Below are 13,325 nucleotides of genomic sequence, written 5' to 3'. Positions count from 1 at the left end.
TACATATATACATCATACATAAATATGTCTTCATATTGTAGATGGTATGATGTTAGGCACAGTTTATTAGACAATATACATATATGTAGTATATTCTTAACAGAGGTTTCTCATAGGTTAACACCTGATACAATTTAAAAACTGGTTATAAAGCAGGCTTTGTAATTGTAGCGTACTAATGATGATTAAATTATAATTGTATCCAACCAGATCAAACCAGTATCAGAAAAGGTATTACTGTTCCTTTTTTTTCATTATTTCAGATCATCTCTGCCCCAAAAAACCCTCAGCCATCCCACAAAGTGATTTTTAGTTTGTTATGTAAACTGAGAAGAATACCAAAAGCCATAGTAGCACTTTTTAATATGTTAAAATAATTATAATGGAATTGAGCACAAGATGAAAGTCCAAGAAGTTTGTTTTCTATGAATTTTCAAATGCATTGTAATTATAAACCTTCTTGTCATTTGGGGTGTATTTTGTAGTGCCACATATGACATTTCTGGTATTTGTGAATACTAAGCTGCATTTCTCAATACTAATGTTTCTAATAAATTTGAGATATAACAATGATATGTCTGAACTAGCTTTCCTAAACTGTTTTCCTTTTGTACATTTCAACTGTGAGTTTCCTTGAGAAGTGGTTGTTTCTATTTCTTCCTGTCTGCTAAGAAAGAATGTAATCCTCCTGCTGTCATCTAATTAGGAAGAATGGGACTGTCCATGCTGCAGGCACAGGCACTAACACAAGTTTGAGGAGCCACTGAGTAGACATCAATGAGCACTTTATTAAATTACACAGTTTTCTAAGCAGGCACGGTCTCTCAGTGCCCCAGTTCTTTATGCTTTAGTGAACTGCCTCTGCTCTCTGAATCTGTAAGGTTTCAGCCTGAGCTGAAGATATAAACTCCTGATGAGATTATGGTGAGTTTTTAGATATTTGGCAAGCTTCTGTGCTTATTCTATTTCTCTAATAAGGCTGATCGTTTGCTGGCAGGTGAAAGCAGTGGACAGCAAGGACTAGGAAATTTAAAATCCCACCTGCCCTGAAGGAAAAGAATGTCTTTTTTGTAACCATTTAGCATTACTCATTACAACTTGCCCTGTTTGGGAAAACCCTTCAGGATAGAGAGAAAGAATATTAAGTTCCCAAGTCTAGATATTCAGTGGTCTCTCAGTTTTGCCTCTTAACAACCTTCAGACAGAATTTGCTGATCTTTTCATTTCCAGAGAAATCATGGCCTGTGAAAGACGTATTGAACTGAGTAAGAAAAAGCAAATGTGGTGTTGTTAACAAGGTCCGTACAAATACCCTTCAGTGTATGCTCGTGTCCAAACTACAATGTTATTATGTCCTCCTCTCCGCCAACACACTCTTCTCCCCTTCCCCTAGCATACACGTTAAATATCAAAACAGTGATTTTTAAATTGAGAGGTGCATGTTTTATTAAATAAACAAAGAAAGAAAGAAAGAGAAAAGGAAGTGTAATCAAATACTAAAACCTGCAACTGCTTTTTTGTTTTTTGTTGGATGGATGGATGGATGGATGGATGGATGGATGGATGGATGGATGGATGGATGGATGAAGAAGAGGACCACCTTCATAAAAGGACTCGACTAATAATGGAATATGGATGTTTTAAAAGGCAGCATGGCCATGGGCTAAACACAATGGGGGTGATCATTTAGGAAGTACATGGAATGAAGTCAGGGAGAAACAGGAAAGAGCTAAATTCACGTTCAAACTGGAAGAATATAGCAGACAATTGTTGGGATAAATACAACTCCAAAATCTTATGAAGAGAGACTCAGGGGATTGGCACAGTCCTTACCTAAATGGCAGGGAATTGAGGGAACTGTGTGGCTAGAACTGTTCGTTTTATGTGGAAAAGCATGATGATACACTGTCTGGAAAACAAGAGAATTTAAGTTGCTTTCAAGCCATAATAGTATATCTACATCTGGTTTTGAGATGAAATCAGATAAATGGAAAAGGATGGAGTTGAGCTGATCAGGAATGAATAATACGTATTCATATTTTAGAGAATAGGGTAACCACTGGTGACATTAAAAAGACATAATGAGAAATAATGACATGGAAAAATATGGGGGGGAGTTCTACAGGACAGCTAAAAAAGGACTATGAGAAATCCTCTGCTCACACCAGCTGCATGCAACCCATTCCTGAAAGAAAACTGATCAGCTTGCTCTTCTGAACCTTCAGTCCCACCTCATTTTGGCTGCTGCCTACCTCTGCTAATAGATAGGAAGTTTTTCTCAATGCCTAACCGAAGTCATTTGTAATGTAACTGAAATAATTTGCTTATACTATCTGCAGTGGACATTTAGAGTAATTTCTTATTTTCAACAGTGTTTCTGATTTTGAGAACTACAGTCTTACCACCTTCTCCATCTTTTTATGAATATTACACAAATAGATGTAGTTATCCTTTCCTCAAAAATAACACTTTGTTGCTTTTTTTTTTCTTTTTCTTTTTCTGAACACTGCTGCCAGCTGGATTTCTAACTATTTACATATAGGTACTGTGATGCTCAAACCTTGACACAACATTTGAAATGAGGATCAGTGGAGAGGATGGATTATATTTAAAGTAGTATTGCTGTTTATATATATTTTTTCCCTATATGAGTTTTGTTTCATGACTTAGAAGATGAGTGATGAAAAAATACACAATACTGAGATTGTTTGGACCTATTTTACTCCAATGCCTCAATTATATTCTCCAGAACTGTTGATATTTAGTTTCTTCCTATACAATCTATTATGACTTTTCAATTTATTTATTTATTTATTTTAAATCTTATCCTGCACATTTTAGATAACTTCTTTAGTTTTGTGTGGAATACTCAGAATTTTTTTTTTTTTTTTTTTTTTTTTCCCCAGTCAGATAGGAAAGAGGTATCTAGAAGGGAGAACAGTAGAAATAAAATGTTATGGGCACCTGACAGGGGTCAGAAATGATAGATTTAACTCACTTTTGCATGTCCACACGTCACCTACATTTTGTCATCACTGCATGCAAAACTTCTCTCCCAAAATTTTAAGGACAAAAGCAAATTTACATGTCAATGCGTACGTAGTGAATTACTGCAGTGTGCTACTCTTGATGTCTTGCTGTGAGAAAAAATGATGTCATCATATAGGGAGAGCAAAGAATTATTGTCAGATATCCAAGTGAAGTAATTAATATGGAAGAGACTCACTAATAAACAGACAAAATTGTACAGCATGAAAACTTAATAACATCTACTGCCTTTTCTCTGTGTATGCCCAATGTTCCGCTGTGTCCTAAGACTGAGGGTTTCTGTCCTCCTCAACAAGAACAGGGAAGGGTTACAGGTGGAGGCCATTTACTGCCCTGCCAGTAGATAAAACTGGATTTTTAACCTTCCACTTCAAAATGAGTATAATGCACACTAGTTTTGTTTGCTTGTTTGTTTGTTTTAATAACAATTAGGATTTGTATTATACATGCTTAAAAATAAGACATAAGTTTTGTGTCTATGAAATTTCTCTTGTCTAAAATATTGCTTAACTTTTGTAGGAAAAGTTATAGTGTTCAGTATTTCCTCTTTATTTGTTTTTCCAGTCTTTCTCTCCATGAACTATGAAAGTAACATTAGAAACTCTCATTTGAGTGAAGTAGCTTTGAAGATAGGAAAATAGGATTACTATTACTAATTAAATTGCATAATTCCTGAAAGGTTAGCTTTTTTTTTTTTTTTTTTTTTTTTTTTTGCATTTAGCATACTCGAATTAAAATTCCTAAGTGGATCAAGTGTTGCAGGACTTCATAAAGAGGATTGAGTTCTAAAGGTCAAAGGTACAGCTGACTACTTTGCAAATTCATGTTATAATTTAATAACTGCAAGTGTGGTCACTGCAGTGTGTAAGTGTTATGCTGGAGGCTACAAAATGAGCAACTTATTGACAATTTACCAATTATCTCCTTAGTTCAGAACTAGGCAATTACATTATGAACAGCTTCAGGCAATTTTATTGGAACAGAATAGATAAAGCAAGGAACATGAATCTATAATAAAATGAATGATGAGATTAGAATCCATTAAGAATTGATCATTTGAAAGAGCTTATTTGTTGGCTTCAAGTAGTCTTTTAAAAAAAAAAAAATATAAAAATGTTGTCTTTTTCCCTTAAGGGATAAATTACACTTGTAAGTTACACTTACAGACAAATATTCTGTTGTGTTTTGAAAAAGAGCCTCTTCCAAAGGTATCTGTTTCAAGTACATGCTTCTACAGCATTGGAACTTTCTTCTCCGTGTTAATAAAGAGATGGCAAAGAAAGTTAAAACTAAATTAGATGAGCTTTGGGCTCTTCTGAGTCTTAATTTGAAATTGAGCTTTTTCTGCATTTAGCTGTCATTCTGCTTTCATTTTTAGTAGTTTAAGTAATTCAGATTGTTTCAAAACCTAGCCATAGTTTTGAATTTGTTTATGACATCTTAAACTGGGAGTCAGATTTCTACTGGAATAGAGAGGCATCTTACGAAGAGGAAACCAAAATGGTAGCAATATGTATTACACCTGATGGCTGTAGCCACTTTGAAAGACGATATGCAGCCTGTGGTGGTAGCACTGTTCTGGTGACTGGAAAGGAAGCAAAGGCCTTGAGAAATTGGACAGAAAATAAAAAAAATGGTTCTCACTGTGGATGTGCATGAAGAACAGTATTGGTATCACCTCTGTAGAACAAAAACAAAACAAAAAGTATGTTACAGCATCTTCCACTATAAAAAAAATAAATAAATAAGGATTGTTCTCCTCATAAAATTCCAGTGTAATTTAACCTAATTTAATTTTTCAGGAAGCATCTCCTGTTCCAAAATTGTTTTCCTCTGGTATGAATGTAGAAATAAAGAGCTGAAAGACAAGATTGGAGATGTTAGCTAGATTATGCCTCCCAACTGAAACAGAAATAGAGAAACCAGAAATGGAAATGCATAAATGTTTTCAAACAAACTATCTGAATTGTTCCAGACTTAAAACTCAGTTCATTTAGCTTTGACCAAAGCTACATGTGGAACAAAAATGAAAGATGGCAGCTATCCCATGGAAAATCTGATGACGGCTGGAGTTGCCCTTCACAGAAGAGAGAAGCTCACTAAAATTTCTTTGATTAAAAGACATTAGACAAGCTTTTGATCCATATTACAGTTTTTATTTGAAATATAATTTTGCTGACTCCAAAAGCAGCTACACATTAATGCAGAAAGACTAATACTACAGAAATGTGGATTTCTCAGCTGAAAAAGATCAATGGCTAGGAACAACCAGTAAATGGAAGTCTAACTGATAAGAAGGCTGTTCCTCATAGTGTGTCAGTTAAGGGTACTAATGGCCCATCTTATATATCCATTAAATCTCACGAGTTTCAAATGGTGTAAAGTATGTTTTAGTATCATTAGGGGGTTTGCATGGCTGACCACGCAAAATACAGTATTTTAAAAATTTTGAGAAAATTACATCTGAAATCACAGGAATACAGTTGAAGTTGCATTAAAATGTTTTTGCCTAAGTTCTGAGAGATACAGAAGTGATTAACATGTGAAAAATGAGAACTGCTTAATTATTTTAAAATTAGTAGCTGAAAGCTAAATGTGAAATGATTTATAGTTTTGCTGATGATACATCTCTTACATACTGGAGAATGATCCAAAAAATAAAAATAAAAATAAAACAGAAACACACTGAGTAGAAAGGGGCACAGTGTTCCTCTGTATATATTTAATATAATTTAGAGGGGTGTTACACAGAAATATGGAATCATGGTACCCATTTCATAGTTTTTAGCAAGCTCTTAGTTTATGGTCTTTTACTTTCTTTCTTTTCTATACTGGGAAAAATTGGAGAACTGTAACTTGGAAGAATTAGAGAGAGTTTTAAAGTGAACTACTAGAGAAATGGTTTCATTTTAAGATATTTAACACTATTTAAAATTTTCACTTCTGTAAAAGAAAAAAAAAAATACTTGAAGCCAGCAAAACTTACATTTCTGCTGAGTTCTCAGACCCTCTTTTAAGATACGAATTTCACCAATATTTAGGCTTTATTCCAATTAGTTTTTCAGGAAATTGTAAAACGTATGATAAATTTGACTGCCCTGGTTCTGGCAGCATAGCACGCAACTCAAATGTGTAAAGTATTACGGAAATGGGACTTCTGCTTTCTTTACTTATATATTAAAAGGTTTCCTTCAAACATTTCCTCTATTTCTGTGCTTTTATTTAATGACTTTTTGGCTATTCATTGCTGTTAGTAGAGTCTGGGGTTTCTTGTTTGCTACGTTATTTTTAAAGGTAAATGTTATTGCTTTAGTGTAGATGACTATCAAACATTTAGGGCAGGAAGCTGAACTCTAACAGGAGTCTCAAAGGAGGGAAAAAACCTTACTGGTACATACATCCATTAAGCAGCCATGCTTGCCAAGTCCGTGTACATTAGCGACTTCTGTAACTTTAACAAATTTCATCTGAGCTTTCATTCTGCTGACCTAATTTAACAAGAAGGAAATTCAATAACAACCCCTAATATTGAAGCATTATTTCCCAAGAGGAATTTAACAACACTTCTACATCAAATAATAATGTGTGAATAGTGGATTATATATAGTGATGGCAATAAGAAGAGGAAAAACTAACCAAAAAAGAAAAGAGAGAGAGAGAGAGAGAGAGAAAGAAACTACTGTATATACTTTTCAAACAAACTAATAGCTTTCCAATTTTTACAGAAACTAATAAAATCCTGAAAAGTTAATTTCGAGTTTTAAATTTCTGTGGTCTTTGAGAAGAAACTTTAATAAGTATTTGAGAATAAATCATAGCTTTTCTTTTTCACTGAATATGCCTGTGTTTCAAAAGAACATAAATATGAATTGTGACAAATAATTTTTGATGTGGAAGACCACAACTTAAATAAAGCAAATTTAATCTTTTTTTTTTTTTTTTTTTTTTTTTTTTTTTAGGAGAAAGGAAGAAGGGGCAAATAAAAGGATACACAATGTGGTGTTTATTTAGATGAATAAAAAAGAATGCCTTTGGACAGTCTTGAGACTGAAGTCCTTGAAAGCTGTGGCTGTGATAAATTCTTTAGTCTTCCAAATGTTGGAGAAGTGAAAATGTTGTCCTGAGAGAATTTAATTCTGAAGATAAAAGGTGGTTCCTGAACTGAATCTGTTCAGTTATTAGTTTAGTGCACACATTCTTTTATCTGTAAGAAACCACTACATTTTACAGGCTTTGCACTCCAAACTTCTGACATACTATTGTAAACTCTTTAAATCAACACAGACTTCCTGGAAATATCTTATGTAGTACATCAATATCAAAACCAAACACAGACTGTTTGAAAGTTTTACATTGTTCTATTTGGAAAAATAAAATAAAACTATTTAAGATGATAGTCAACTATAGTATAGTGTTATTAAAACCAGAGGACACATGGGACTGCTGTGTGCAATGTCTGATCTACTGAAATAAGAGGAGAAAAGAGAACCCATGCTTTTTACCACTTGAACTTTTCTGCCACATGTGGAAGAGTATACAAGGAACTGTAACTCCAATCCATACATTTTTTTTCTGTGGACATTTAAAAAAAAAATAAAATAAAAAAAGATTAAAAGCCGATTAAAATTGCCAGAAACTATATCCTATTAAGAAGACAAACGCTAGGTTTTCATGATTTACTGAAGGAAGAAATCACCAGATGATCTCAGTAGCAAAATTTGCTACACTTTGCATGCTAGGATTTAAGTAAAGAAAGGAGAACCTGGCAAAATTTGTCTTGATGAAATGACATATGCTTCTGTTAGAAGAAAAACCTTAAGCAAAGCAAAGAAAAAAGTTGAGACAAACCAAAGATTATTTAGGAGATTGCCTTCTTTCTGCTATATCACTTGCCACAATGAGATTCATTTCACTATTTTGCAAAATTAAAATTATTCAGGATACTTGCAAAACAGGTCCTCATTTTTAATACACATCCTAAGTTTTAAGGCTAACTTTGCATCTCTCCATATTTTAAGCTCTTCTCAATAACTTTTTATTTAAAAGTTTGCTTCTTGTCATGTTGTATTTCTTCTAATGCATATGATGTTCTCTTTTGCTATTTAAAACACCCTGGAGAACTGGTGTTTTACCATTTCCTCATTTCTGAAACTACTTTCTGTTGGCTTTTCAGTCCTCTTGGTAGTAAGATTAATAAAACACTGGAATTCTTGTAAATCAAATCAGGTGGAAAACATTTGAAGTAAAGACTGCAGTATTTAATGTGTATGTTCCACCAGTATTAATCCCCCAGCCTATATAAAATAACATCCTTGAAAATTTCTAAATTATAAGGATTTAATGGGAAAATACTTGTTCATCTGAGTGCACACTTGTTCTTTCTTAGGAAGGGCTTTGAAAGCAGCTACCTAACATATTTGCAATGTTCTCCCTTTGCAAGACAGCCTTTATATTCCTAACCACGTTGCTCTGTATCTCATAGTGCTTTGCATTTGCAGGGTAGCAGGGATGCTGGACACTAGGGAGTAAATGTATTTCAACTTACAATGTCTCTTGTCTGCTTTCAGGATCTGGCTACTATGTGCAGTTCAGAGATGAGCTGCTGGAAACTTCTTGGCTGCATCACCAACTAAAAACATAAAAAGCAAGTCAGGAAAAACAAAACTGTAGACTCCATTGCTGACCAGTTCGAAGAGTATCAGCAGTGGAGAACTATGACAATACAGCAAGTCCTGTTACTTCTGTTGCTCTGGATGTGGCTGCTACATCCCTGCCGCACAGAAATGCTGTTCAGAAGGACTCCTGATCTCAGACCCAGAAGTTCTGTGGGACGTACATCAGGCAGCGATGGAAAAGCCCTTCACCGCCAGAAGCGCGGCTGGATGTGGAACCAGTTTTTCCTTTTAGAAGAATACACAGGATCTGATTACCAGTATGTAGGCAAGGTAGGTTCTCATTAAAATTTCTGCATTATTGTCAAGTTTACTTATCTTTCTACAGAGCTTTATTTCCTATGTTTTATTCTCATGCATAAGAAGCAGATTTCCAGGCAACATATACCACTGTTACTACTCTTAGAATCACTAAAAGTAAAGTTGCTAAAGTTATTCAGAAATATTTGAATGAAACAAATGAAGACATTTTTGACAAATTTATTTTCTTTAGCACATCTTAACTCCCAGCAGCCTGCTCAGTTTCTCTTCTATATCAAAAAATATAACTTATTATAAAATCATTTTGCAACTACTTGTTTGAATATTTCATATTTCATACAAGATAATACATTCATTTTCTGTGCTTTTATTTGAAGAATGCAACCTATTTAAAAGAAAAAATATTCTCCCTCTTCAGCTCTCCCTGCAATAAGTTGCAGTGAGTAAAATTCATTAACAACCATGTGGTAGAAATGAGGTGGTTAAGAAGCAAAGTACAACAGAAGTGAGCCAAACTGCTTGTACACCTGAGGAATACACTGAATGTATACTGTCTGGAAGTGTCCTTTAAATTATTTTTAGTCAACAGTTACATTTTTCCATGCAATTTATTGAAAAATATATAAAATGTAATGCTACAGTAATATTCAAACAGGTACAAGAAAGTAACGAATTAATTCAGAATGGTGATCTGCTTGAAAGCAGAAATTAGTGGCAGCAATCATGGGTACCAGTTAGTAACACTGGTTGGTGATAAACACAGAAATGTAAAGTTCTATAATCCAGATTTTCACATCAGCATGTTTTTTAACTTGTAAAATACTGCAGGGATGTGCCCACTTGTTGAAAATGACAAAATCACAGAATAGCTGAGGCTGTAAAAGAGCTTTGGAGATCATCTAGCTGAACTCCCCTGCTCAACGCAAGACCAGCTACAACTTGCTCGGTGCTGTGTCCTCTTGGGTTTTAAATATCCGCAAAGATGGAGACTCCAGAGTATCTCTGGAGTACCTGAGAGTATCACAGGTTTGTTCAAGTGTTTGACCACCCACACAGAAAATGTTTTATATTTCAAGGGAATTTCTCGTTTCAGTTTGCCTCTTGTCCTGTCACTGGGCAGCACTGAAAGCCCGGCTCTTCATCCTCACTCCCTCCCATCAGGTATTTATACACATTAATAAGGTCCTCCTGGGCCTTCCCTTCTCCAGGGTGAACAGCCCCTCAGTGGCTCCTCATAAAAAAGATGCTCCCAGCCATTAATCATCCTAGCGGCCCTTCACTAGGATCTCCCCAGTAGCTCCATATCTCTCTTCCCCACAGAGGGATCACCTCAGTCAGCCTGCTGGCAACACTCTTCCTCATGCAGCTGAGGATGCTTTTGGCCTTCTTTGTTAAGACGGCACATTGCTGGCTCATGGTCACCTTGCTCCAATGTCCATCACAGGAAAACTGCTTTCCCGATGGTTGATCCCCAGCATGTACCTCTTGATTCAAAGATCGAAGCCGAAATTCCTTTAAGTGGTATATTCTTTATTGCAGCGCTGGATGCACGGGGGATCTCTCCACCTATCGTGCATACTCAAAACAAAAAGCAGTCTTGAATTTATACAATCAATCTATCAATATTCTACAAGCACCTATACATATGCATTACCTATCCCCGCCTTCCCTCGCTTCTCATGCTAATTAGCCTTTTGGCACCTTGCGCCTGCGTAGAGCCTTCCAAGAATTGTGGGCAGGGGTCTTTGGGACGTGGGCAGTGGTCTTTGGGAGGAAGACCCCGAGTCTTCCTCACAGTGTACTTTTCACCTTTGGTCAGGAATCTGCTGAATTGGCAGGTTTCTTAATTGCAAGAGCTGGTTGTTGCCAATTCTTCCCTTTGTTGTATCTTTATAATGAATTCCAATGTCCAGTTTTGAGATTTATAGTCCTTACGTTTGTTTCTCTGTCCGTCTGCCGCTTCCTTATCATGAGTTTCAGTGTCTTGTTTCGAGATATACAGTCCATGTCTGGGGATTGTCCTTGCCTCCCCAATACCTCCCCAATACCTCCTTAATCAATCCCCCCTTTTCTTTTCCCATGCAAATTCTTTTGCATCAGATACTTTCATTATTTACAGTAACACAACAAAGCAGGCATCTAAACAACATGCACACAAATATTCCTAATACTACTAATGCGATTAGAGCAATGAACACTTGTTTCAACCATTGAAAATTGGGCAACCAGGAGGTTAACTTATTCCATATTTCACTAAAACTCCACAAAAGATCATCTTTACTGATATCATGTAGGACCCTTGTCTGCTTCCATATTTCTTCCAGGTCGGTAGAGATCCTTCCACTCTGATCTACATACACACAACAACTTGTGTTTATTACTGTACAGACTCCCCCTTGAGCGGCCAGTAACAAGTCTAGGGCCATCCGATTTTGTAATACTACCTGTGATAAACTAGATATCTCTTCTTGTTGAGCCTTTATAGCATCCAGAGTTTTGTTTTCTAACTTCTCTATAATTGCAGAAATATTAACTATTGCCTTTTCCAATTCACTCACTCCTAACCATGGGATAAACCATCAAACAAAACTATGAAAAGCGGTGTGTCTCTCTATCAATGGATTGTTAATTTTTTGTCTGATTCTCCGCATATGAATTCTCAAGTAACCTCGAGGCACTACATCATGTACTGTCATATTGGGGACTACCGCTCCAAGAGTGCAAGAAGATTGATTCAAAGATCGAAGCCGAAATTCCTTTAAGTGGTATATTCTTTATTGCAGCGCTGGATGCACGGGGGATCTCTCCACCTATCGTGCATACTCAAAACAAAAAGCAGTCTTGAATTTATACAATCAATCTATCAATATTCTACAAGCACCTATACATATGCATTACCTATCCCCGCCTTCCCTCGCTTCTCATGCTAATTAGCCTTTTGGCACCTTGCGCCTGCGTAGAGCCTTCCAAGAATTGTGGGCAGGGGTCTTTGGGACGTGGGCAGTGGTCTTTGGGAGGAAGACCCCGAGTCTTCCTCACAGTGTACTTTTCACCTTTGGTCAGGAATCTGCTGAATTGGCAGGTTTCTTAATTGCAAGAGCTGGTTGTTGCCAATTCTTCCCTTTGTTGTATCTTTATAATGAATTCCAATGTCCAGTTTTGAGATTTATAGTCCTTACGTTTGTTTCTCTGTCCGTCTGCCGCTTCCTTATCATGAGTTTCAGTGTCTTGTTTCGAGATATACAGTCCATGTCTGGGGATTGTCCTTGCCTCCCCAATACCTCCCCAATACCTCCTTAATCACTCTCCTGCTGCATGACTTGGCATTTCCCTTTATTGAATGGGTCCTGTCAGCCCATTTTTCCAGCCTATTAAGGTCTCTCTGAATGGCAGCACACCTGTCTGGTTTAACAATCACTCATCAGAGTTTTGTGTCATCTGCAAACTTACTGAAGGTGCATTCTGTGCCATCAACTAAGGTTGTTTAGCCAATAAGTTTCTGGATGTTTCCTTTTATCTGATTTTCTCCAAAGCCAGAATGATTTGGAAACTTGGATGACATAAAATGACACCCAACTGTTAATTTCTCTGCAATATGTTTTGGGGTGGTGTTTAGAAGTCATGTGAGATAGGAGCACAAGTTAGAAATAAATTATTTGTGACCAATGAGAGAATGTCATGAACAGGTTTCAGTCAACAGTAAGTACTAAGTATGATTTTTAAAACTGAGAATAATAGATGACAAACATGTCAGTGAAAGGATCAGCAGAAACTGCAGACTGAGGCTACCAGATTCATCTGGATTTAAGAATTTACATCTGCTTGCTTTCTGAGTTCATGAATGATATATTTTTTCTTAGGTTTCGTATCCTGCATCAATATATCTGTCAAGGGAGCTTGAAAACTGTTGAATATCACATTATTCTTGAAACCAGTGTCTACAATTCAGAATAGAATTTATGTATTCATTTATTCACTTGTTAAGTCACCTTGAGAGGGTTCTACTGGAATAATGTTATGGAAATGGGGTTCACTGAATGAATGGGATATGTAATCCAGTAAATGCTGAAGAGTTCCTTAAGTCATCCATGCTTGTGAAACAGTACCATAGTCTCAACAGCAGAGTACTTACTGACTGGTTCTGGACATTACGCATTGCTTCAGGTCAGTATTTATTATTTTAAGAAAGAAGGACTGTGTAGGGGTGTAACATTGGCTGGCTGTCATGTGACCACCAAGCCAATCTCTCCTCCTCCTCATCAGGGAAAGGGAGGAAAATATGATGAAAAAACTCATGGGTCAAAGTAAAGACAGAAAGATCACTTACCATCTGGTCACAGGACA

At 36.2% G+C, this 13,325-nt stretch overlaps 1 protein-coding gene and 1 long non-coding RNA gene across 10 annotated transcripts in view; both read left to right on the top strand.

Annotated features, from left to right (window-relative positions):
- Positions 1-13,325, top strand: part of LOC311432904 — a 587,624-nt gene that overhangs the window by 64,056 nt on the left and 510,243 nt on the right. The gene's annotated exons all lie outside the window — the stretch shown is intronic.
- The window catches only part of CDH10 (cadherin 10), a 111,758-nt gene that overhangs the window by 31,412 nt on the left and 67,021 nt on the right, over positions 1-13,325 (top strand). For 6 of the 9 annotated variants that reach the window (XM_084510291.1, XM_084510296.1, XM_084510290.1 and 3 more), the window contains exon 2: positions 8,616-8,993. In XM_084510291.1, coding sequence (XP_084366417.1) covers positions 8,763-8,993 — 231 coding nt within the window. In that variant the 5' untranslated portion in view covers positions 8,616-8,762. Of the gene's footprint in view, positions 1-3,769; positions 3,847-7,007; positions 7,198-8,615; positions 8,994-13,325 lie in introns of all 9 variants that reach the window. The other 3 variants (XM_084510292.1, XM_084510293.1, XM_084510294.1) reach the window with 3 other exon arrangements.

Source organism: Aythya ferina (genome assembly GCF_964211825.1).
Source record: "Aythya ferina genome assembly, chromosome: 2".
NCBI lineage: Eukaryota > Metazoa > Chordata > Aves > Anseriformes > Anatidae > Aythya > Aythya ferina.
This window is presented reverse-complemented; position numbering and strand designations above follow the sequence as displayed.